The 26110-nt window shown below is 52.7% G+C and overlaps 2 protein-coding genes across 2 annotated transcripts; both read left to right on the top strand.

Annotated features, from left to right (window-relative positions):
• The first annotated feature begins 3686 nt into the window (after positions 1–3686).
• Positions 3687–4601, top strand: LOC101412643 (olfactory receptor 4D2). Its single transcript, XM_012526264.1, has one exon. The coding sequence runs from the start codon at positions 3687–3689 to the stop codon at positions 4599–4601; it is 915 nt and encodes a 304-aa protein (XP_012381718.1).
• Positions 4602–15352: 10751 nt separating this feature from the next.
• Positions 15353–25847, top strand: EPX (eosinophil peroxidase). Its single transcript, XM_004461299.4, is given in 16 exon segments — positions 15353–15430; positions 15552–15646; positions 15854–15905; positions 15907–16027; positions 16210–16262; positions 16264–16328; positions 16446–16575; positions 17341–17547; positions 18742–19060; positions 20712–20734; positions 20736–20873; positions 21190–21445; positions 21878–22048; positions 24148–24385; positions 24951–25163; positions 25453–25847. Coding segments are annotated over 15 exon segments (2148 nt in total). The 3' UTR covers positions 25153–25163; positions 25453–25847.
• The last annotated feature ends 263 nt before the right edge of the window (positions 25848–26110 follow it).

Raw genomic sequence — 26110 nt, 5'->3', positions numbered from 1 at the left:
ATGAAATAACGCAGACCAACCCAGGCCCTATTTATTTATTTATTTATTTTTTAAATGTTACATTAAAAAAATATGAGGTCCCTATATACCTCCTCCCCCCTCACCTCACTCCTCCCCCCATAACAACAGCCTACTCCATCATCAAGAGACATTCATTGCCTTTGGTGAATACATCTCTGAGCACCGCTGCACCTCATGGTCAATGGTCCGCACCATAGCCAACACTCTCCCACAGTCCACCCAGTGGGCCATGGGAGGACATACAATGTCCGGTAACTGTCCCTGCAGCACGACCCAGGACAACTCCAAGTCCCGAAAATGCCCCCACATCACATCTCTTTCAGGCCTTATTTAGATCAAAGAGCTCTAAGAAACCACACAGCTTTTTACAGCACAAGATCACAAAGCCAGTTTGTTTCCGTTTTGATCAGTTCCTCCTAATGTGAAAATATATAGGTTCCATGTACCAGGCCTTACACAATGGGAAACCTTACTGAGTAATAGTTCACCTCTAAAGAGTGCTAGCATTTTATAGATGGCACTGGATAGGGAATCAACTTTGGAGTCTGATTGGAAAAATAAAGAACAGGGTTTACAGGGTATTCGACTTCCAAAGTAACATACATTTTCCCACCTACAAGTTTGTACAAGTAGGTATCAATTCCGTTTACAAAAACAGAAATGAAACCAGTTACCTTGATGACCCCATGAGAAAAAACTGAGTGTGGTGTTGAGGAGCGAACGGAACAGTAAGTCAGGGCTTCTCCAACCGTGGGCCCAGCACGAGCAGCGGCAGCATGGCCTGGCAACTTTTTAGAACTGCAAATTCTCAGACTCCTTCCAAGACCTACTACCTCAGAAAGGATGGGCTGAATTTCTGACTTTAATAGAGCCTCCAGGTGATTCTGTGCACGATCAAGGGTGAGGACCCTGCTCAATTAAATGGGTCCTTCTGGAGCTTCTTTGAGGAGACTTGTTCTTTCTCAGCTGGGCTTGCTAATCCCATAGTCCATGAATCTCTACAATTTCCGATGTCCTTGTGCCTTTTGCCCCAAAGGCAGACCTCTCAGATAGTAAGTGTTTTAGAAACTTTTTAACAACCCCCATTGCTCCTTAGCTCCAGTGGGAATCAGCCTGGCTCTGCTTCCTGAGCCCAGTACAATAGTTTCCCCCGAGAATCTTCCCTCTTCCCCAGGGTCATGCTATGAATAGTATACGTGAGGTTTGGGCAGGGGCCAGGAGACTGTGAAGCTGCATGGAGAGGACCCTTGGAAAATGTACGGCCTCCAGGCTCCCTTCCCATTCTGGGCTGGCAGAGGCTGAGAGACAGGGCTTGCCCACCTGCAGACAGTTCAGCATTAAGAAGGACATTGCAGAGGTCTGCTGAGGGGCAGGAGCAGGAGCGCAACACAGACATAGCGGTAATAGGTCTAAAGCGTGAGGAGCTTCGGGAAGTCAGGCAGGGGGAATGTGATGTTGAAAACAACTGCCTCGAGTTGCTTGAGGAAAGCTAGGCTTTTAACAACCAAGCGTGGAGCTGTCGTTAAGATTTAGGGGGAATGGGATTAGTAAAGCCACTAAAAATATTCTCCGCCTGGTGAGGATCACATCATCAATTACCTACTTAATACATTGATTTGACAAACATTTATTGAGCATATGCTATGTCAAAGTTGCTGTTCTAGGTTCTGGGATTACAAAGAAATCAAAATGGTTGGGTAAGGGAAGAAGCTGGAATAAATAATTGATATTACATGATAGATCCTACAACAGATGTATAACAGAGAAATGGCAAATTCATTCTGTGTGGGAGAAATAGTGAAAGGAGTCACAGAGAGGGTGACATGCCAGTGGGTTGTTCTAGATGAATATCGTAAATAGAAATTTCAAGAGACAAACATGGAAATAAACCCATATATGGCATGTTAAGAAACTATAATTCATTAAAGAGCTGTGATTCCTAGAATGCATCTCCTAGGAAGGTGGATGAAGGCTACAGTTTATAGCCTTGTATGACATGCTAAGGGAGTTGCAGTCATATATGTAAGTATTTATTTCTACCCTGGCTTCATATGGAAAGAATTTAATGTGGCTCCTAAGGAACACCAGTGACAGTCACTGAAAGGTTGCAGGTGAGGGAGAAACATGATGATCTGAGTTCAGGAAGGTCACTTTGAGAGCTGAGGAGAACAGGGACTAGAGTGGAAGCAAAGGGAAGCAGAAGAAGGATGTCAGAATGCTCTCTGGGAGATACAGGATGGGAATAGTCCATGGATGCAAGATAGCAGCTTCAGTCAGGACAGGGGCAGTGGGGAGGCCACCTGACCCCTCACCCTGTCCCTCTCTCTCTTCCTCTCCATCTCTTTCTCCACCTTTGGTCCCATTCCCACCCACCCTCCACCTTCCCAATTCCCCTCCCTTCACTCATTCTATTCTTCCACCTCCCTTGCTTTTTTTTTTTAATTACATATTTACTAAGGCAAGGAACCATATAGGAAAAGACATTTGTTCTGCTTAAGGCATACTTGGGAATAAACCATTGTACAAGCGATTGCCCACCTGAAACCAGAGTGCTTAAATAGACTGTCTGCATAGCAAGTGCTGAAGTAAACCACCACCTCCCTTCCTTTTAACTCCCTTTATTCCTTCATCTATTTCCACCTCTTTTCCTTCAACATCTTCCTTCCTTTTGCACCTTGGATTCAGTAATGCCTTTGAAAGTTGCCTGCCTGTTCAGAAAAGCCCTTGAGTCCCCTTCATACAATATTCATCATCTGTTTCTTAACCTAACCAATCTCTGCTCTCCCTCTGTCTCCACACACATACCCCATAAGATCTGGCCTCATCCCCTGAGGGGCCAGTAACTGGGTGACCCAGTGTCCACCTGTGTCCAGAGGCTGCCTGGCATGGGTAGCACAGCCTCCAGCTAGTCACTGCCCACCAGTCAACACCAGACACCTCCTGATACCGACTATGGGCAAGGATGGCCACTGTGGGACACAGGTAAACAGGAAGATCCACACCTGTGCCTCTAGCAGCTGATGACAGGATCGTGGAGGAGAAAGGCACAGGCACATGCAAACTTCAGTAACATCGTGCTGGGTAAATGTTGTGTGAAAAACTGTTGGTACAAACAAGTTTTGGAGCCTGGAGGAAGGGAGGGTGGCTTTAGAGTAGAAGGCTCCAGAAAGGAGGGAGGGTGGTTGCCATTATAGATCCAGACACTGATTTAGAAACTTTGTGTGTCATTCTGTTTAAGCCCAGAGACAATTCTATAAAGGAGGCATTTTTATTCCCACTTGACAGGCATAGAAACGGAGACCCAGAGAGATTAAGTAACATACCCAAGATGAAATTGCAGGGAATCAAAGACCTGAGATTTGAGCCGAGGTCTGCCTGCCTCCAAGCGTCTTTCCACGAGTATATTGCACTGAACCTCTGGAAAGCAGGCTGCAGCTACTTCTGGATGGCTCTAAATAGCTCATGAATGTGTACTCCAGCACCCAACTTGTAAATTTCCCAAGGTCAGGGTCATGCATCAGCACCTAGTATTATGGTCTGCACATGAGATGTCCAGCCTCACCTGGACAAGTTGGCTACACACCCCTGAGCACCAGAGGCACAGGTAGAGACTTCATGTCCCTGTGTCTGTGGTTTCTTCTCTTAAGGCATATGGAGAAGACACCATGCAGCCAGGGAACCTCACATGGGTATCAGAATTTGTCTTCCTGGGACTTTCACGGTCTCGGGAGCTCCAGCTCTTCCTGTTCCTGGTGTTCCTGTTTGTCTATGCCACCACTGTCGTGGGAAACCTCCTCATTGTGGTCACCGTGACTTCTGACTCACGGCTCCACACACCCATGTACTTTCTGCTACGAAACTTGGCTGTCTTAGACCTCTGCTTCTCCTCTGTCACTGCCCCAAGGATGCTGGTGGACTTCCTCTCTGAGAACAAGACCATCTCCTACCAGGGCTGCATGGCCCAGCTCTTCTTCTTCCACTTCCTTGGAGGCGCCATGATCTTCTTCCTCTCAGTGATGGCCTATGACCGCCTTGTTGCCATCTCCCGGCCCCTGCACTATGTCACCATCATGAATACTCAGCTCTGTGTGGGGTTGGTGGTGACTGCCTGGGTGGGGGGCTTTGTTCATTCCATTTCCCAGCTGGCTCTGATGCTCCCACTGCCTTTCTGTGGCCCCAACATTCTGGATAACTTCTACTGTGATATTCCACAAGTACTGAGTCTTGCCTGCACTGACACCTCCCTGCTGGAGCTCCTCATGATCTTCAACAGTGGGATGCTGGATGTCATCTGGTTCTTTCTTCTTCTGATCTCCTACCTGGTTATCCTGGTGATGCTGAGGTCCCATCCGGGGGAGGCAAGGAGGAAGGCAGCATCCACCTGCACCACCCACATCATCGTGGTGTCTATGATCTTCATCCCAAGCATTTACCTCTATGCTCGGCCCTTCACCCCCTTCCCCGTGGACAAGGCTGTGTCCATCAGTCACACAGTCGTGACCCCCATGCTCAATCCCATGATCTACACCCTGAGGAACCAGGAAATGCAGGCAGCAGTGAAGAGATTAGGGAGGCGCTAGCTGGTATGTAAAAAGGACTGACAGTATGTGGGTAGGTCACCTCTCTTTGTCATTGCTTTCCCATTTGTAAAGTGGAGAGAGAGCTGCTATATCTGCTTTCTTCATAGCTTCTGGGTGTGTTGTGAGAGTGGCAGGGAAAGTGAATGAGTTTTGAGACTAAGCAATTTACTCAGTATTTTAGAAAAAGGAAGAAGTACTCATTAGTAGTAAGGTTTGTGATGAAGGGTTCTTACACTCCTGCAACAATGAGAAATGTTGATATGTTCCCTAGAAAGCCACACCCTCCTTTCTCTGTTTCTGGTGGACAGTTTCCCCTTATGATAAGAACATTTCCTCAGGGTTTTGCAGAAAGCATAGGATTTGGGGTTTTAAGCCTAAACTGGAGACCCTTGACCTATCACTGGTCGAATTGGTGATCCTGGATGAACCACCTAATTTCTCTTGGTCTTATGGCTTTTCCTGTCCAAAGTGGCATAAAATATTATCTGTCCCGAATATCTCACAGGTTTGTTACAAGATTCAAAGAAAAAACATGTGATAAAATATTTTGTAAACCATAGAATCTATGTAAGGGTTATGGCTAATGATATTTTTATTTTTATCCCTGACATTTATTCTCCCATCAGTTGCATAATATTTTGGAAGGAGGTCAGAAAGTTCTATGTGAAGAGAGGGAGGCATAGAAAGAGTGAGGCTGAAGTCCAGAGAGACCATTAACATGCCCAAGGGTGACAAAAATAACAGAGAGTGGGTAAATCCAGAGCTATGCCCCAGAGAGCCTGATTTTGGCTCTATCCCCAGCCCGCCCCTAATTTCAGACTCAGCTCTTCCTGCCAATGGGAAGCAGAAGAATCATTCACTCTCTCATTCATTCATTCTTTCATATTTGTTAATATGCATTATCCAGAGAAAGTACTCTAAAGATTTCTTGACTCTTTTTCTATACACCTTCCTCCTTCTCACTCTGCCTACATGGATTTCTTTACATCTATCTGAGCCTCTTTTTTTTCTTTTTTAGTTTTTATCTATAATCATTCTAGACCCACCAAGTGCAGGTGAAAACTCCTCCGCCATCACCTGGTAGTCTTAATCTACTCTAATCACCCTCTGTGTTTATGAATTAGCTACTTCTAGGTATCTCATGTACGTGACATCATACAATATTTGTCCTTTTGTGGCTGGCTTGTTTCACTGAGCATACTGTTTTCAAGTTTTATCTATGTTGCAACATGTCTTAGAACTTCATTCTTTCTAATGGCTGAATAATATTCCATTGTGTGTATGTCCCACATTTTGTTTATCTTCTTCATCTGTTGGTGGATGCTTGGGTTGTTTCCACCTTTTGGTTATTGTGAATAATGCTGTAATGAACACTGGTGTGCAAGCGTCTCTTTGAAACCCTGTTTACACTTTCTTTGGGTATATATCAAGAGTAGAATTGACATGTCATGTGATATTTCTATATTTAACTTTTTGTGGAACCACCATACTGTTTCCACAGTGGCTGCACCATTTTACATTCCTACTAACAATGTATTAGAGTTCCAATTTTCCTGCATCCTCTCCAAAACTTGTTATTTTCTGTTTTTTGGGTTTTTTTTTTTTTTAATAATAGCTATCTTTGTGATGTGGTATCTCATTGTGGTTTTAACTTACATTTCCCTAATGACTAATGATGTTGACATGCAGGGGCACACTAGGGCAGGGTGAGGGGTCCCTGTGCAGGCAATAAGGGTGCTCTTTTTCTGTGGAGAACTTAAAACCAATAATATGACTGACTAAGAGTTGACCTACTTTTTATTATCACCATGCCCAGTCAATGCTGAATAAAGTCAAAATGATGTTTTCCTCCCTGCTAGGTAGACTGCTCCAACTGCCCTGCTCTTCTCAAGCCTTCCTGTATGTGTGTGATACCAGTGGGCACCCTGAGCAATGGGGGAAAGAATCAGAACTGAAGAGGAGAGACTAGGGGGGTTATGGGAGAGAGAGGTGGGAGGGATGGGAGAGAGGGACCTCGTGCTTTCTCCAACCCTGCACAATGTCAGTCAAGCATCGAGGCTGTGGGGCTACCGCTAGGGTGGAGGCTGAGGTGGGAGGAGAGGGTTGAGCTAGAGCTGGGTCTCCTCTGACAGAGATTGTGCAGGTGGACGCCCCATACTGCTCTCCAAAGAACTTGGAATTGGAGCCCACAAGCTTTTGGGCCTGCTCTACAGTCAGTGAGAAATGACAGATGCCACAAAGACCAGGCAGCCTGCTACCTTGCAGATTCAAAGGAAAAAAACATGAAAAATATTTTGTAAACTGAAGATCTATGTAGGGATTATGGTTGATATTATTTTAATTTTTATCCTTGATATTAATTCTTCCTCCCAGCTTCACTGGGTAGGCTCCCCCTACCCTGATCTCATGCCTTGGCCCTCCCCTTTCACAGGTGTCCATCTTTCCCTACCTATTTCTGCTCACTGTCCTCTTTCTTCTTCACAGGCATTACCCTGTTCTCACTCTGTCTTGGCATCTGAATAGACACAATCCTGTTTTCTCCCAGGGCCACACCTCCTACTACAGAGTCTTACTTCACATTCTCATAAGTGAGCTCCATGGCCAACCCCTGGTGCTGACCCAGTCACAGCCATCACCACTGCCTCAGCTGCCACCCACCTGTATGTTAATTCTCTATACATTATTTGAGCTCTTACTACATGCCAGGCACTACACTAAATACTGGAGACACAGCATTAAACAAAGCAGACGAAGTCTCAACCTTCATAAAGCATATATTCTAATGCAGGATACAGACAAGTAACAAATGCATGCATGCATGAATGAATGAATGAATGAACAAACAAATGAATGAATGAAATAATTTCACATAGTAAGAACTATGAGGAAATGCACAGAGCAATGTGACTGGGAGAATGGTGATCAGGGAAGATCTCTCTGATGAGGGAATATCTGAGAAAATACTTGGATAATGAGAAACCAGTCATGCAAAGATCTGGGTGAAGAGTGAACATGCCAGATGAAGGAAAGAGCTGGGCAGAGGCCCTGAGGTAAGGATGAGCTTGGTGGCCAAAGGAAAGAGAAAGCAAGCCAGTGTGACATGATGATCAAAGAGGATCCTGGAAGGAGATGAGGTCTAGGACATTGCATTACGTATCGATTATTGCATAACAAATCACTCCAGAACTCAGAGACTTGAAATAACAATAATCATTTATTATCTCTCACAGATTCCATGGTCCAGGAATTCACACAAGATGCAGTGGAGACAGCTTGTCTCTGCTCCAGGAGGTCTTGGGCTTCAGCTGAAAGTCTTCAAGGCCAGGGGCTGGAATCACCTGCAGATCCGTTCATTCACCTGTCTGGCTGTTGACATTGGTGTCAGCTGGGGGCCAGCTGGTGCTGCTGGCTGGTCTCTCCATGTGGGCTGGGCTTCCTCACAACGCATTGTCTGGGTTGCAAGGACAAGCATCCTGAGAGAGGGAGCCTGGTGGAAGCTGTATCCTTCCTACGACCCAACCTCAGAAGCATTCTATTAGATAGAAACGAGTCACCAAGTACAACCTACCTTCAAGGGAGAGGAATTAGGCTCCACCTTTAGAAATGAGGAGTGTCAAAGAATTTGTGGATATATTGTCAAATTACCACTGATGAAGAGAAGAATCAAGTCAATAAAGAGTTTTAATTTTATTCTAAGTGTATGGAAAGTCATTGAAGAGTTTGGATAGGGGGTGAGTGTGATAACATGAACTAATATATGCTTTTAAAAGGTCACTTTGGCTGCTGGGAGAACAGTCATAGTGGTCAGTAGAGTGGGTTAAGAACCTGACTTGAAACAAGGAGACCAAATTCAAGTTCAAGTTCCTGCACTGAATAGCCAGGTTATCTTGGGCAAGTCCCGTAAGACTGGAGGGTATAGAAGTGCCCTCTTATATTCATACAAGGATTGATCTCCCTGGATCTTCAGGGGAGCATTTGTTTCAAGTTGCTCATTGAGTACATGCTTGCTTTTGTTCACCACCATATCCTGAGCTCCCAGCAGGGGCCCTGGCACGTGGATGGCTCTCCACATACATGTGTTGAAAGAATAAGCAGATAGTATTGTCCCCCCACCTTAGTCCATGAAGACAGCTACCTCTGACCTTTCAGGTCTGGAGTATGCCCATCAACCCAACAAGTCTGGTAACTGGGCAGAGTTGGGGAGGACCATTGTGGGGGCGCTTGGCTCCAACTCTTCAGAAATAATCTGTGCCCCACTTCAGGACTCAAGTCTGGAAGGCTGAGTCCATTCAGAACCTTCACCACTTGTGTCACTGGACACCAAGCCCTTTCTTGCCCAGAGCCCAGCAGGGGTGACAGACCCAGGGCAGCCTACACTGGCAGATATAGGTGGCATTGAGTGGGAGTGCATTTATTGCTGGTTAATGTGCCTTCCAGGAACAGTGGCAGGAGCAGAGAGGAGCCCTCGCCACCTAGCAGAAGACTACACTGTGGGAACAGGACAGGAAGAGTAGGGCCTGGGGCTTGTGGGCTTCCCCCACCTGACACTGGGCACTGGCTCCAGCCCCCTCAAATGCTGCCAAGTGGCTGAGACCACCACCATCACCACCCCCATGCTCACCAGAACCAACACAAAGATGCTGGAGAGGCTGGGTCTGGGGGGTGGGGGCCTGCACAATCTTTTAAATAGTTGTTCTACCTTTTTTAACCTTCTAGATTGTAGTGCCCCAGGCCAAGAGACTGTTTCATTCGATGGGATGTCTAAATCTCTACAACCTGCAGCATTCCTTCTTTCTGGGTGTACTGAGATGCCAGGATGCAAAAAATCAGCGTGGGCCCTTTCTTGTGGCTAGACTGTGTTGGGAGTGTGCAGCCTTCCCTTCTGAGCCCTTGGACCACCTTCACCTGCCAGGTCCGACCCCTGCCCCACTCCAGAGTGGCTTCCATCCCCCGGTGCTGTGGCAGCCCACCCACTGGAGACTCCCTCAGGACGGAGTCCTGGGGGCACCCAGCTCGGCCCGTCAGGCTCTCCCTCTGGAGCCCACCGGGGGGCACCAGGCCCGCCTTGCTGCCCAGGCCTGATGCGACTCCCCAGCCTGTGAGAGGAGCCTTCTTTCCCCTCGGCCACTTCGCAGCCTTGGAAGCCCGAGGGGGAAGGGACCGGCGTGAGAAATCAGAGCCCCTGCCTGCCTCTGAGGCCACCGCACGGTGTTTTCTCCGTATCTTGACAACGGAACAGGACACGGTCAGTAGCACCCGCCTCACAGGCTGTTGTGAGAATGCAGGCAAGTGAGTAAAGTGCACAGCATTGTCCCTGGCATTTGGCAAGGGTGAGAATCACCCCAAGTCACCACAGGCCCCCTAGTGCCAGCCAGGCAGCCTCTGCTCTGCAAATGGCAAGCGGCCTGGAGAGGCCTCGGCCTGCCGCCTGGGCTCCTCCCAGCCCTCAAGCTCTGCGTGCCCTCTCGCTCGGCATGCCTGCCTCGTCCGCAAGCCCTCAGTCCCTCCCTGCCCTGGGAGTTCCCAGTATGAAGGAGCAGGCATGGCACAAGTTCCCACGTTAAAGCCAAGGCCTCAGCTGGCCCCCCAGCCGGGACCTCTCAAGTGCTTTCAGATATCCCTCCTTCCTCCTGCCCTTTGCTGACTATCGCCAAATCAGAGAGGTCAAGCCTTTGCACCAGGCCACACAGTCATTTGGTGGTGATGTGGACTCCAAGCCTTTCCAAAGACAGAGGTGGCTGAGCTGCCGCCCTCAGGAGGAGAGTCCTCAGCTCGGCGCACTCCCGTGCACACATAGCCATACACACGCACACACATCCACATGCTTCTGGCCAGCCCCCAGCACAGCATGGGGCCACCCCAGCTTGAGCCAAGCCCCTTTTCCCTGCAGACCTCAGTGTTCTCATCCTCAGAACAGGACCAGAGACCCCATTCCCAGGCACCCCAAGGGCAGGAGCAGGGTCCCCAGGCCCTGGCCCTGCTCCACCCCAGCTGTCTCAATGGGGCCGTTGGAGCCGCGCAGATAAAGAGATCCAATCAGGGCTGTGGCCGGCAGCAACACCATGACTGGCAGACGGTTCTTGTGAAAGTGGTTGCAGAAGCTTGCGGCTTCCAGATGGCCAGAGGTGGCCAGGCGGGAAAGCTGTTGGGTATTGCAGCTGAAAGATGCCGGGGAGGGAAGCCACCTCGTGGTCCAGAGGCTATGTCCACCGTCCCAGGCCTGGCTGGCTCAGGAGAACAATGCCCACGACCAAGCGCGCCGGGCCTGACACATGGACAGGCACACACTGATGCGGATCCAGGGGACCAGCCAGGCCAGGCACGTGGGGCCATCCATTCCACTAAAACCTACGAAGTCCCTGCCAGGTCATGTGCTAGGCACCGAGGCTATAGTGGACAGCACAAGAGACACACACCTTCCCTGTCTGGTGCTCACAGACCTGCAGGGAGCAGGGGAAGCTCAATCACAGAAACATGTGTTTAATCACCCGCACATTAAGTCCTGGGAGCAGAGCTCTCAGAGCAAGGAACCCAAGACCCCATTGATGGGGTCCTGGCTGGTGGGGGTGGGCCAGGCAAGGATACTCTGTGATTGGGACCAGGAGGACTGGGGGCAGGCGGCCGGGATGGGGAAAGCCTTCTTTGGTTGAGACAGAGAGCAGGAAGGCGACAGGCCCGTTCCGGGAGGTGAAAGCCAGTGGTGCAGAGGGCAGAGGAGTGGGGGAAGCCACCCTGCAAGGCTCTGGGGCGTCCTCTCCTTAGCAGCTTATCAGAGCCTGCAAAGGGCACAGATGCCACTGGCCCCCAGCGAGGGAATAGAGCCCCTGAGAAGCTGACCTGGGGGCCCTGACCCCAAGGCACCCCCACCGTGCTCCCAGGCGCCTGATTCCCAGAACGCAGGCCCCCTCCCCCGCCTGTCCCCCAAGGCCGGCCTCATTACTAACCCTTTCCATCCCGGGAGGCTCAGTCTTGGACTTTTATCTAGGCCACGTCCCCTTTTGGAGTTTTAACTTGTGTTTAACATTTAAAACAGTGGAAACAGTGCCAACTGCAAGGTGTAATATTTTTGTTTGCTAAGAAAATCTTAGTTCATCCATAAAATATTTTACTGGATTTGAATAGCTCTGAAATTGAAATTTATTCTTTTAAAATTGCTATTTATTTTAAAGCTTAAGGGTGAATCAATAAAACAGAAACCATCATGATAAACGTAGTGTTCAACAACCAATAGGAAGGTAGTTTTTTCATTTAGATAAAATACAGTCATGTAATTAAAAATTATTAGTCCAGTACTCTTTTCCTTTTTATACCATAATATTAATTTTCTTTTTATTTCTTTCTGGCCTGATTATATAGACAAAGTTCAGTGAAAGAGAACCTTCTGGGGGCCTTATTATTACTCACTTCCTTCAGTGATTATTAGTGAAAACAATGTTGTATAGAGGAGGGGGTATCAAAAAATAAATATCGTAGGTTGCCGCTGGGCAACACTAAGGCCCAAGGAGAGCGTCTCCAGTGAGGTCACAGCGGGCGTCACGAAAAGCCATGGGGATACTCGAGGCCCTTGCCCCAACCCTCAGGTCACTTCTGGTCCCTGGGTGGGGGTGGCCCTGACTTCAGTCCTGGTGTGGTCCCTGCACGTCCGGGCCCCACCCTGGGGTGGAGGCACAGCTGGAGGGGAGGGCAGGTGCCCGGCTGAAGAGCTCCTGGGGGCGGCCCCCCTCATCTCGGCCACTTCACTCTGTTTCCGGTGGGCACGCTCACCATGGCCTGAGCAGGGGCTCAGGGAGCTGGGGTCTGAGCAGCCCGACTTAGGCGCCTTCTTCCTGGGCGCCTGCCCCGGATGGTCTGCAGGGCCCTTGTACTTGCCGCCCCACCACCCCGAGGCCTGATGGCCGTCATGCCGTGAGGGGCACTCCCGAGGGAGCCCAATCAATCGAGGAGGCAACAACACAGCAAACAACAAGGGTTATTTGAGAAACGTTGAGTGCGTGTCGTGCGCCAGGCACCGCGGCAGCATTTTATTAATACGTGTTCTGGTGACTCCACAAGATGGGCCCAGCAACAGCTTCCATCTGATGGTGAGGAGGGAAGCCCCGAGAGGCGCTTGCCCCAGTGGGTGGTGGTGCCCGGGACCAGAAGCCCGGGCAGCCTCCCCCACGGCCTCAGCTCTTGGGCCCCCATCTGTACTGCGCTGGGTGAGCGCCTGGGTGCTGAGGGCTGCGGCTGGGCTGCTTCGCCCAGAGCATGGGGTGGGTCTGGGATGGCTTCCCCAGAGGCATGCGGGAGGGGAAGGGAGCTCCCTGCAGAGGCCAGACAAGAGGGCAGGGCTTGGGTGGAGGGCGGCAGGGAGGTGGAGTACAGGGACAGCCGAGGCAGGCTCTGCACCACACTCCCATGCGGACAGCCAGCCCAGGTGGCCAGGGGCCCCGCTCCGTCATCTGGCTGGACAGGATCAGGGTGTCCAGCCGCCCCAGGCCCTCATGGCCCCCTTCCCACATGCTCACCCCCTCACCACCACCCCGAGTGGTCAGTAGGCCCAAATCCCCAAGACAGTGGCCCCCGTGGCAGGGCCACCCAGGGCTCAGGGTTCTCTGCCTTGGGCTTGTCTCAGCTGCGGGAAACCCTTGCCCCACTCACTTCCTGCTGAGGAATCAGTCCTTTGTGGAGAGAGCAGAGCTCGCTGCATATCAGGGGCTCTGGAAGGAGAGCAACCTCGGATGCCCCCTCCAGCCTACATGGCTTCCAACTCTGGGAGCATATTTGAAAAGCACTTCACCGTTTAAAAAAGCTCTCCCCTTTATTGGGGTCACCATCCCCATTCACAGGCTTGGAAACTGAGGTCCAGGGGGGTGGTGTGATTTACCCAAAGTCATACCGTGGGTCCCCAACAAGGAACCCGGGGCTCTTTCAGCGACTGCACAGCAACTCGCCATGCCAGGCCCCCCTTGCTCAGGAGCGGGGCCTCTGCTGAAGATGGGGAGATAAGAGCAAGGGGGGCCCAGGCCGTCAGCTGGAGCTTGTGAAAGGATTACCGAAGCCGCTATTTCGAGAGCAACTGTTGGGCTGGTGGTGGTGGTGTGGGAGGAGGGGGCTGGGAGGGCGTGGGGGCAGGGTTTAGGAGCAGGTGGGGCTGCAGGGCAGTGGACGAGGACACTTGGGGCATCTGGAGGAGGTCTAGGGTCTGCACTGAGGACAGAATGGACGGGTCCTCCAGAGGAAGGGTGAGGGCTGGTAGGCTGCAGGGTGGTGGTGAGTCTTGAGACACGTGTAGGTGTTTTCCAGGCAGACTGGGATGGGGTCAGGGGCCAAGGGACAGGAGTCATGCTCATCCAGTGGTGGAAACTGCAGGAACTTCAAGGAGGGGTGAGAGAGCATGGGCCCTGGGGAGGACCGACTAGGGCACGTTGTAGTCTTAGGAAGCAGGAATGGAGGCTCACCAAGGTCCCAGGGCAAATGATGGAACTGGATTCAATTCCAGGTCAGTCTGCCCCACTGCACCAAGCTACCCTAAGTGTAAGCTAAGCAAGCCCAGGAGGAACTGGGAGCTTAAGCCTCCCATGCATCGAGCAAACACATCAAAAAGAGGGGTGCTCTGATGGGGACTTCCCCAAGATCTCTCAGCATCCCCCAGATGGCCCTGGAAGGAAGCCCCTTCGTTTTCACTGCCAAGCCCTGCCTAAGCCATCGCCCACTCTCCCCCTGGCACATTGGAGAGCTCTGGTAGTGCTGGAGGATCTTTGCTCTTATGTCATCTGTTCGCTCAGCATACAGTTATTGAGTGCCTACTGAATGCCAGGCCTTGAGCTGGGCACGGGGGGCTACAACAGTAGGATGGACATGGTCTCTGCCCTGTTGGGGAGCAGAGGAGCCTTTCCAGTCACCTGGCCCAATTCCCCATTCTAGCAATGCAGAAACTGAGTCTCAGAGAGGGGAAGTCGTTGCCCCAGGCTGGGCAGCTAGCTAGTGGCAGGGCCACTCACCCTCCCCTGCACACACTGCTCCACAGCCATCCAGCCAATGTGCCCCTGAGCGGTGTCTGCCGCCCAGGCCCTGCTCCCCGCCCTGGGGAAAGACATCCGGGAACTTCATCGCAAGGGCCCCACCCTGGCCCCTAAGTTCTCTCATATTCTAGAAGGTGATGGTGCCAGAGGGGAAAAAAAGATAAAGGAGAGCAGGGTAAGGGGGTGAAGAGTGGGGGAGTTAGGGGCTAAGGGAGAAATGGAATAGGTTGGGGGGGCAGTGCTCCCAGGCGACAGTTACCAGCATTTGCACTTCCGTGAACAGTTTGCAAAGTTTTACACCCATTCCAGCCCTGGGCTTCTGCAGAGGGGCAGCCGCCCCAGTTCACTGATGAACAAACTGAGGGTCCTTCCACAGCCAGGTCCCAGGGACTCCGTCGTCCCCTAAATCCTCGTGCCTGTTACACAGCCTGAGGCTGGGGTGGAACAAAGGGGGTGGGAGGGAAGATGCCCACAGGCTGGCAAAGGGGTGGGCGTTCAGCCGCACAACTGCCCCGAAAACGAGAGGGAAGTGCCGGGGCCCCTCCTCAAGAGGCTGGGCTTCTGGGCCGCGAGCTGCCGCTGCCCCACTCAGGGTGGGATATAAAAGTCCCTCCCAGGCTTCTTCCAGAGAAGAGCAGGAGGTGGGAGGTCCTCTTGGGAGGCTCGGGAGGGAAAAGGGACGGCGCCCAGCTCCGGATGTGGGTGCCGCGTGCTTGCCCCGCTGGGGCGGGGGGTCTCACGGCAGAGATGAAGCTGCTCCTGGCCCTGGCAGGGGTCCTTGCCACGCTCGAGCTCCCCCAGCGCTGTGGGGGGCACTGCCCCCAGGTAACAGCCCCCTGGACAGGGCCGGCGGGTGGTCGGAGAGGGAGGGAGTGGAGGCGGAAGCGCCCGGGTCTGGGGAGTGCCGTGGCCCCCCTGGACCCGGAGCCCTCCTCCCTCCGCACAGCCTCCCCCCCGGGCAGTGGAGACCTCCGTCCTGCGGGGCTGCATAGCCGAGGCCAAGTTCCTGGTGGACGCCGCCTACAACCGGACCCGGAGGAGGTGGGCCTGGGTCTGGGGGGCCCCAGCCACGGTCCCCCGCAGCCACCGCCCGGGCCCTGGCACCTTCCGTAGAGAGCCTGCCCCTCCACCCCGCCCCCCCCCCCCCCCCCCCCGGCGTCCACTCTCCCGGTGGTCCCCCGCGCAGGGTGGGGACTGCTGGGTGGGGCTGCACCTTCTCCAGCCCCCGTTCCTCCCTCTTCTGGGCAGCTTCAAGCAGCGGCTTCGCAGCGGCTTGGCCAGCCCCACGGACCTCCTGTCCCTACTTCAAGCAACCGGTAGCGGCCACCAGGACACTCGTTCAGGCCGCAGATTATATGCACGTTGCCTTGGGGCTGCTGGAGGAGAAGTTACAACCCCATTCCAGGCCCTTCAATGTCACCGGTACTGTGCTCCCCACGAAGGCCCCAGAGCGTCGCCCCGGCCTGAAGGGAATCCGGGGGAGGGGGGCAGGGCGCTGAGTGTTGGGGTGTTGGGAGGAGAGAGGGGGAAGGGATAGCAGGTTAGGAAGGAGTCGGGGCTGCAGGCGCTCTGAGCCCAGGACGCTGCCCCCTGCCCACTCCCAGATGCGCTAACAGAACGCCAGCTGCGGCTGCTATCCCAGGCCAGTGGCTGTGCCCCCCCAGAAGCAGGAGGAGAAGTGCAGCAACAAGTACCGCACCATCACCGGGAGATGCAATAACAAGTGGGTGCCAGGGCCTGCCCGCCCCCACGACACCTCCCTTCCCTCCCCCACTGCCTCCTGCAGGCTGAGCCTGCCCCAGGCCCTGACCTGCTAACCCTGGCCCACCCTCTGCCACAGGAAGATACCCTGGCTGGGGGCGTCAAACCTGGCCCTGGCCCGCTGGCTGCCAGCCCAGTATGAGGACGGGCTGTCCCTCCCCTACGGCTGGACCCCCGGCAGGAGGATCAACGGCTTCCGCCTCCCTCTTGTGAGTGGGATGGAGGGCCTGGGGGATGCTGGGCTCTAACCCAGGGACAAAAGCACAGCCCGCTCGAGCAGACAGGGCTCGGCCGCTGACCGGCGGGGTGACTTTGGGGAGCTGGTACAGCTGTCTGAGCGTGGTTTCCTCACCTACCACATAGAGCTGGCGTGAGCATTAAATAAAACACCCGGTATAAGCAGCCACATGGGACGTGATTGGCTGATGCTAGCCATCACAGTATTATTATTTTTCTGGAAGAGTTCATGTCAAAGTGTCTTGCTAAATAGAGTTATACATCTTTTCTAGCTCCAGCTGTTGAACTATATGCTTTCACATTTCCCAATCTGATTTTCTATTGATATATCACTGTCACAATCTACCCGACTCTCAGCATCTGTATGTTACTTCTTCCATTGATCCGTCTATCCAGCCAAGTCTCTGGATATCTGTCATCCATCACCTAGCAATCATTGCATGCATTTATCAATTCGATCATCTAGTTACCTCTTAGTCTATAAATTGGCTTGTCAAGTTCATCTATTTTTCTCTCTGCTGGAGCCGGGGCCAGCCAACCGGGTCCCGCCCCATCTCTTTGCTCCTGGAGTCCTCAGGACCCAGCCCTGGCAGCCGCAGCTCCGCCTCCAAAGGAAGATGGGGTGGGGAAGGCAGGAGCCCCGGGTGCAAGCCCCAGCAGGGGAGCCGCGTCCCCGTCCAGATGGTCTCTGACACCTTCCCTCTGGTCCTTCTCTGTCCGGGACTCCTTGCCTCCAGGTGCGGGCCGTCTCCAACCAGATCGTGCGCTTCCCCAGCGAGAGGCTGGCCTCCGACCGGCAACGGGCCCTCATGTTCACGCAGTGGGGCCAGTTCATTGACCACGACCTGGACTTCTCCCCCGAGTCCCCAGCCAGAGTGACCTTCGCGGGGGGCGTCGACTGTGAGAAGACGTGTGCCCAGCTGCCCCCCTGCTTCCCCATCAAGGTACCCTCAGTCACTCTCCCAGGCCCCTGCGGTGGGCCCCACCCTGGGCAGAGGTGGGGGTGGGATCCCGGGAACCGAAGAGCCATCCTGGAGGAGCTCCCCGTGGAGCCGGGCTCTAGACCAGAGACGAGAAGCAAGGCGCCCCGTATCCCGAGGCTGCCCTGAATCCAGGCGGTGCCATGAGGGTCTGTCTGTGCGTGCTCGAGGGCAGGGGCTGGGGCAACCCCCAGGAGCTTCGGCGCAGGCTTCCCGGAGGGGCAAGCGATTGAGCCAGGCCTTGGCTCCCGGATCTGACCCCGGCAGGGGGAGCCTCTGGGTGCCCCCTTTGGAAGCCTTGACGGTCTCTTAGCTCCTGCCCTCCGCTCCTCTCCTTCCTGGGAGGGTCCGTGGGCCCCCACCACTCCCATCAGCTCCTGGGGGTGGGTGGGGAGCAGAGTCCTCTCCCTCTGGCTGGGGCTCGGGCGTGGCATGGAGCACTAGGGTGGAAAGAGCAGAGGCCAGGGCCCGAGGACGCAGGACACCGCGCCGCCGCCCCACGCCAACTTACAGGTGGGCAGCATGCAGGAGGAACGGCGTGTGCGGGCCCCTGGCCCTCCTCCCTGGGAAAAACTAGCCGTCCCTCAAGCCTTGGCTCGGGGGCACCCCCTCTAGTGCGCCTCCCAGATCTCCTCACTACCCCGTTGGCCGTTTGATATCAAGCACAGCAAATGCCATTTTTAAGTGAGAGCTATGTGGCTGTGCGTGTGTGTCTGTTTTCACTGAACTGCACTTCCTGCAACCTGGATTGGGTTTTGTTGACCTTCATAGTCTCCAGGGCACCTGCACAGGAAGGTACTTGGGACATTCTGTCGGGCTGATTTAAATTAAAGGAGCCCAGGCCTAAATGCCAGGAGAGCTGGGTTCTAGTCTCACCTCTCCCGCTTAACTGGTTGTCCCTTTTCCTCTCTGAGCCTCAGTTTCCCCCTCTGTAAAATGAGGCTCTAGTTCGACTCACAGGCCTCATCCAGCTCTAAATTGCCATGCTCTCCTGTACCAAGGGTTGGGGGCGCTCAGACAGAGAGAGTTTGGGCACCCATCAAGGAAGGCTTTCTGGAGGAGGGGAGTTTTGAGCAAGGCTTTGTGGCAGATGAAGGCGACTTGGAGGAGGAAGCCCGCTGTCCAGCCCCCGTGTCACCGGCTTCTTTCCCACTGCAGATCCCGCCCAATGACCCCCGCATCACAAACCAGCGGGACTGCATCCCCTTCTTCCGCTCGGCACCTGCATGCCCCCAAAACAGGCAAAAAGTCCGCAACCAGATCAACGCGCTCACCTCCTTCGTGGACGCCAGCATGGTGTACGGCAGCGAGGTCGCCCTTGCCCAGAGGCTGCGCAACCGCACCAACTACCTGGGGCTGCTGGCCGTCAACGATCGCTTCCGGGACAACGGCCGGGACCTGCTGCCCTTCGACAACCTGCACGAAGACCCCTGTCTCCTCACCAACCGCTCCGCGCGCATCCGCTGCTTCCTGGCAGGTCAGCCCGGGGGGAGCTGGTGCCTTCCCGGGAGGCAGCCAGTCCCAGGGCTCCAGGGCGGGAGGCCAAGGTGGGATGAGGTGGGGAAACAGGGCTTTGGACCTCAAGAAGAGGCAGACCTACCATGGGCAAAGATCTGGCAGGTGCTCATAGAATCAGTTAGTTGGAAGAAGTTCCTTTAGGAACCCCCCATGTGTGGCCAGCTATGCCTGCTTGCATACCTCACGTGTTGAGGGCTCACCACCTCTATGGCGTAGTACGCTAGTGCATCCCTATTAGAACGGTTTCCCTCCTTTGGACCCAGTGTCCCCCTAAACGTTGGTTTTGGTCATGCTTTGGGGACCTCAGGAAAGAACTGTCTCTTGTTTACACACCAACAGCCCCTTGAATTATCTGAAAGTAGCTCTTACTTCCACCTAAAATCGTCTTCTCCGGGCTAAACTTCCTCAGTTGTTTTCCCCCTGACTGCTGCCTGATACTATTTTACCTGGACACCTTCCTCTGGGTGCATAATTTGAACTCTCCTCAGGGTCCCCGCCCCCATGTGCATGGTTGTAATGATAATGGTAATAGTTTTTGGTTATTTAAGATATGTAAATATGCTACCTCTAATCCTTAACAACAGCTCATTCTATAGATGAGAAACTGAGGCTCAAGAAGAAGAGTGTGCTCGAGAGCACAGTTTTAAGTGGCAAAGCATGCATTTGGAGCTGAAGTCAGTGTAGTCCCCAAGTCTGTGCTCTTCCCACTCCACCCCACTGCTTTCCTCACCAGAAATCTGCCCAGGTATCCTGTTCTAAGGACTGTGTGTTTGCGCATGCGTGCTGGGAAGAGCAGCCTGCACCTTCGCCCGTCGTCTGCTTAAGAGTAGCTCACTGGTTAATGATAACAATGCATTGTAAAACCTTCAGAAGGAAAAGAATGTTTTGTGGACCGTTTGTTTTTGTGTGGCAGTTTTGAGTTATTAGTTTTTAAAATCAGTACTTTTTAAATGGAAACAACTTGACCAAAAATCTGTCACAGAATTTTGAGACCCATTAAAACAAAGTTTAATGAGAAAAAAACAAACAGTGACTTATATAAGACCTCTTGTGAAAGGGCTTGGCTAAAAGAAACCAAATGACTGTGTGTGAGGCCCACCTTCTGGAATTTACTCTTTCCTTTCCTGGTGTCAGGAGAGGGTCTGGATACAGCACAGGGCTCTGCCCAGCCCTCCCTCTCTGTCTCTTTCCCTCTGGCGCCCGTGGGAGAGCAGCATGAGACGGAGCACAAAGATGGGAAAAGGCATAGATAGTCACAGTTGAGAACACGTGCCCAGTTGCAGCTCATGGTCCCAAAAGTCAAGGTTTCCAGGGTCACCCAGGTTCCTCCTCCGCCACAGCTGCTCCTCTGGTCAGCCCGGACCTGCTCCAGCCTGTCAGGGAACCAAGACCCCCCTGACCTCCCGCTCCCAGCCCTCCTGTCGGCGGCAGGGCGGTGGAGGTCAGGAGGAGCCTGGTGGCACGGCGGAGGAGATGCAGGTCCAACGACGGCCAGGAGGCTGCCCCGGGCCATCAAGTCCCATGCAGCTCTGCGGTCCTTAGAGCTCTGTCTGCCCTAGCAGAAGGAAATTTCTCTGGGAAGGGCTGATTCTGAATCTGCGGTTTTCAAGGTGACTCCCGCTCCTCCGAAACCCCCCATGTTGGCGGCCATGCACACCCTCTTTATGCGCGAGCACAACCGGCTGGCCACCGAGCTGAGACGCCTGAATCCCCGGTGGACCGGAGACAAGCTGTACCAGGAGGCTCGGAAGATCGTGGGGGCCATGGTCCAGGTGGGGCGCCCTGGGTCCCAGCTTCCCCAGGGGACACCCCGGGATGAGAAGCAATCCAAGGGGGTGGTGACTGGGGGTGTACCTGAGCTCCGACCTGCATGCCCTGGTGCCAGGAACTCACTGTGTGGCCCTATCCATGTCACTCAGACTCTCTGGGCTTCAGTATCTCCATAAGCCAATGAGAAACTGACACAGGTGACATGATGACAGCAAAGAATTAATATGCCTGAGCTGCCCTTGAAAAGGTCACTCCAAAGGCAAGGGAGTGGGGAGGGCGGCCACTAAGGTACTTTTCCTCCTGTGCCTTCTTTTCCAGATCATCACCTACAGAGACTTTCTGCCCCTGGTGCTGGGCAAGGCCCGGGCCAGGAGAACCCTGGGGCCCTACCGGGGCTATTGCTCCAATGTGGATCCCCGTGTGTCCAACGTCTTCACCCTGGCCTTCCGCTTTGGCCACACCATGCTCCAGCCTTTCATGTTCCGCCTGGACAGCCGGTACCGTGCCGCAGCCCCCAACTCCCGCGTCCCGCTCAGTTCTGCCTTCTTTGCCAGCTGGCGAATCGTGTATGAAGGTGACCAATTTTCCCAGAGGCAGATGGGGGTGAGGGTGGGGAACACACCCAGTGAGCCAAGCTCACTGCCAGGAGGCTAGGCTGCTGCCTGGGTGCCTGCTAATCACCTTCCTGGGGTGGTGAAACAAGGCAGGCGCCACCAAGACCCTCAGTCATGAGCCTGCCAGCCCCTCAGGGATGAGAGGAGTTCCACAAGAGGGGGACGGATGTCATACAGAAGGCTGTGCATACAGAAGGAATTTTCCTTCTACTCTTACCCTAAGAAGCGGGGGTGACCCCTTTCCCTCCCAGCTCCAGCTCCCTTCATGCCCACCCAGGTTCTGGTCCTGACTCAACATAAAATATGAGCAACTGGCTTGTCCAGATGACCTAGCGTAGCACCATCTGATGGGGGCTGGCCCTGTCTGTGCTGCTCACGTGCCCTGCCTCCAGGTGGCATCGACCCCATCCTCCGAGGCCTCGTGGCCACCCCTGCCAAGCTGAACCACCAAGACTCCATGCTGGTGGACGAGCTCCGGGACCGGCTGTTTCAACAAGTGAGGAGGATTGGGCTGGACCTGGCGGCTCTCAACATGCAACGCAGCAGGGACCACGGCCTCCCAGGTGAGGGAGCTGCCCCCTCCTCCCAGGCTTAGCTGGGGCTGGGGCTGCTCTGGGCTCAAAGACCCTTGGGGCCTTCTGACTGGGACTGTCTACAGGATGTGCAGGAATTCCCGGGCAGGCAAGGCCAAGGCCAAGGCCGATGCAGAAAAGCCTCCCCAGGAACACCTGTTTGCTGTCCTGGCAAGGCTTCCTATTCCTGTAGGTTCTTCAGCTGCAGGCTTACCAAAGGACCAGGCTTTGGTCACAGGGGCTAAAAACAGGAGAGCAGGACTTTCCAAGTAGAAACCGTAGATTTAAACGGCAGGGAAGAACAGCTCCATTCCCTGTGCCTCCTGGCAAGTTCCAAGGAGGAACTCTAAAGAAACTGGCTCCTTGCTCTAAGGAGAAAGGGACAAAGCCTTAGAGGTAGGGAGCAGATAGGGCAAACATAAGGCTGCACCGTTGGTGAGGTTGCAAAAATCTTTATCCCAGAAAAGGAAAAGCAAGTGTATTTGTTAAGCATCTTCTATGCACTTTGCTAGACACTTCCATGAATAGTAACTCAACAGATCCTCCCAATGACCACGAGAAGCAGCTACTACACTCATTTTTATAGATGAAGAAATGAGATCAGAGACATCTAGCAACTTGCCCAAGGATCGCCTAACTAGGAAGTAGTAAAAAATTGACTTTAAATGCAAGATTTCTCCGTTCTTCTTACTGTTTAATACACTGTTAGAGGGAAAGCTTGGCCACTGCCTCGCTCTTCTCGTCCCCTCTGCTCCTCCTGCTTTCCTGGCTAGATAGAACCTGAAGCCCTGGCTGCTTCATCTGGTCTTGAGCCAGGTCTAAAGCAGTAGCAGCATTTTCTACTGCACCTAACAGCATCTGGCAGGCGCCCAGCGGGTACTCAGTAAACCAGCTTCCTTCCTTCCCTACACCTGGGTGCCCCCTGCTGGACAACTGAGATCACGAGTCACCCAAGTTGCAGCAGTTTGGGCACACACACTCCCAATACCTGTTCCCTCGAAGCGTCCCAGAAATATTTATCCTGATACCAGCTCTTGCAAATCTCTTCCAATCCATTCTCATTGGAACTCCACTTAGTGGAACGACCTTACAAAAGTCACGGTTGTTCAACCCCAGCAAATATCTATTCATAAAAAGAGGATAAAAAAGTGCATCTCAAAGGTATTGTGAAGATCCTGCAATACACAGGGAGCAGTGCTTAGTAATGGGGCAACGTTAGCTGGTGTTCCTTTGTTCGGCTGGGAAATGGTGTTTGTGAGTTGCAGTGCAAAGAATGATGTTAGGCTGGTGTTTCTTCAGGTCATGGCAAAGCTCTCTCCTACCTAGGATGTCCTCACCACATCACTTGGCTTGACCCGGGTGTGCCTGAAAGCTGAGAAATCAGTGTGGCTTGTCTTAAAAACAACTTTATTGACATATAATTACCATATCAAGAAAGTCACCTGCTTGATGTGTACAACTCAGTGGTTTTTAGTATATTTACAGTTGTACAACCATCACCATAATCTAATGTTAGATTTTCATTCACCCCCAAAATAAACCTCATAAATCACTCCCCATCCTCACCCTATCCTAGGAAACTACTAATCTATTTTATGTTTCTATAAATTTACCTACTCAGATCTTTCATGTAAGTGAAATATAATGTGGTCCTTTCTGAGCAGATGAACTTTATCCCATGCTCTTCATTTATTGGCTTGTTCACTCACTTTTTCATTTGTTTATTCATTCATTCTACCAACCTTGATTGAGATTCTTTTATGTTCCAGGTACTGTCATATTTGTGCCTACTTAATACACGTGAGCCCGATAGTTTCATTAAATGTCAGAATTGAGGTTGCAAGTTCTGGTTTACAACAACAGCTTTTTCACATTAGGGCCCACTCTTCAGTTTGATGCACACAAAGCATGGTTGTCCACTCACATTTGAAATTACTGGACTGTGGTTTGGTCTTTGAACAGTCAGGACCTTTTCTGCCCCCAGGATCTTCTTGCTCCTACCCAACATTGACTGACCACAGAACTTTCTCTCAGGGGAACTTTTGGAGTGAAGCGGAAGCTAAACTGGTTCTTTAACCTCTTCTCTTCAGGGTATAATGCTTGGAGGCGCTTCTGTGGGCTATCCCAGCCCCGGAATTTGGCACAACTTAGCAGGGTGCTGAAAAACCGGAACTTAGCAAGGAAGTTCCTGAATCTGTATGGAACACCTGACAACATTGACATCTGGATCGGGGCCATTGCAGAGCCTCTTTTGCCAGGGGCCCGAGTGGGGCCTCTTCTGGCTTGTCTTTTTGAGAACCAGTTTAGAAGAGCACGAGCTGGAGACAGGTAAGTGGCCCTATCTTAAAGGAGATTAGCACCAGAGGTATGGCTGAAAACCAATAGAATTCCAAGAGTTTTCCCACTGGGGAAAACTGCTCTTTTTAGTTTCACTTCATTCAAGTTCATACAATCTGAGACCAGGAGACTCTCTGCAAAGCTTGGTAACTGGGAAGGGTACGACTGACCGAGGCAGCCTGATATGGACAGAGTTGGAGCTACCTTTAACCCAGGAGAAAGACTTGTCACCCTAGCCATTCCAGGCTAGTGGATTCCAGAAAACATGGACAGAAAGGGTTTAAATCTGGGTTCCCTTCAATAAGCTTATGGTTTAAGACCATATTCCTTATGGATTTGGCATTAACCTGGGTTCAAATTCAGCCCTGGCCACTTAAATACTGTGCAGTATTTGAGCAACTTACTTAACCATTGAGGCTATTTTTTTCATTTATAAAATGAGAATAATACCTAGTTTGCAGGAATCTGGGGAGATTTGAGTGAAATAAAGCATGTAAAGTATCTGGCACTCTTTAGAAGTTAATGCTCCTTCCCCCCCCCCAACTTGTCTTGGTAGGTTCTGGTGGCAGAAACGGGGTGTTTTCACCAAGAGACAGCGCAAGGCTCTGCGCCGGATTTCCTTGTCTCGAATTATATGTGACAATACTGGTATCACCACCATTTCGAGGAACATCTTCAGGGCCAACACCTACCCGCGGGGCTTTGTGAGCTGCAGTCGCATCCGCAGATTGAACCTGTCAGCCTGGCGAGGCAGATGAGGGCCCTGCAGGTAAGGGGAGGCCTCCCCCTACAGCCCTGGCAGGTTCAGGCCCTACATCCTTGGGGATGGCCTCTGAGCAGAGACAAGAGAACCTGCCATTAGGGACGGCGTATGCTTTCCTAGTGGCTTCTCAGTGTGCTGATTCTGGGCTGACAGATACTTCATCCCAGACATAGGACTTTGGGAGATGATTTGGAAGTATCCAATAAGCCTCAGGTTGGTCACCAACACACTAAAACAGCTCCATTTCTGGGCTCCCTGCGAGTTCCTCACTTAACATCCAGTTCTGTTTCCACAGGAGTCCATCTCAAGCCTCCAACCCTTGGAGACAAGGGAGCTTGGGAAAGACCACAAGCTCTCTCCCTGGAGCAACCAAGTTCTGCTGATGCTTTTGCTGGCTATGGCTCAGAGTCGGGCTCTTTGGCTTCAAGTGACAGCTGGAGCTTCTAACACCAAAGGACACACCTTCCTTGGGAGCCTCTTAGGTGTTAGGTTATTAATCAGCTCCAGATGCAAGGGCTTGTAAGCCAAGCAAGGAAGCCCTGAGACTCGGGCAGTCAGTTGGAGATTTCTAGGCACTTTCCCACCCCCCGTGACTGAGAGACTACACAGCCCCAGCCTGCTGTCCTCCCCCCCACACCCCCGAGCCTACTGACTGGAAGTATGCTCTGCTTCTACCAATAAAGCACTGCTGCGATCAGGGGCTGCCTTGCTCTGTGTTGGGCTGGGCAGCATACGGCCCCGGCCTCATGCTCTGCTCCAGGTGTTTAAAAGGAGTGCTGCTAAGACACAGCTGGCACTCCCTCCAAACCTCTCCTTGGGACTGAGTTAAGAGCTGAAAGAAATACTCTGGAGAAGTAAAAGGCAGAGAAGGTGGAGGGCAGAGGCGTGCGGGGGCCCTATGATAAGAACACCTCAGCTGTGCCAGTGACCTGAGAACAAAAACAGCCAAAGAA

This window comes from Dasypus novemcinctus, chromosome 21 (assembly GCF_030445035.2).
Source record: "Dasypus novemcinctus isolate mDasNov1 chromosome 21, mDasNov1.1.hap2, whole genome shotgun sequence".
Taxonomy (NCBI): Eukaryota; Metazoa; Chordata; class Mammalia; order Cingulata; family Dasypodidae; genus Dasypus; species Dasypus novemcinctus.
This window is presented reverse-complemented; position numbering and strand designations above follow the sequence as displayed.

What these genes read in the sequence shown, in the direction of transcription:
- LOC101412643 (XM_012526264.1), top strand. Translation starts at nt 3,687, where the DNA reads ATGCAGCCAGGGAACCTCACATGGGTATCAGAATTTGTCTTCCTGGGA.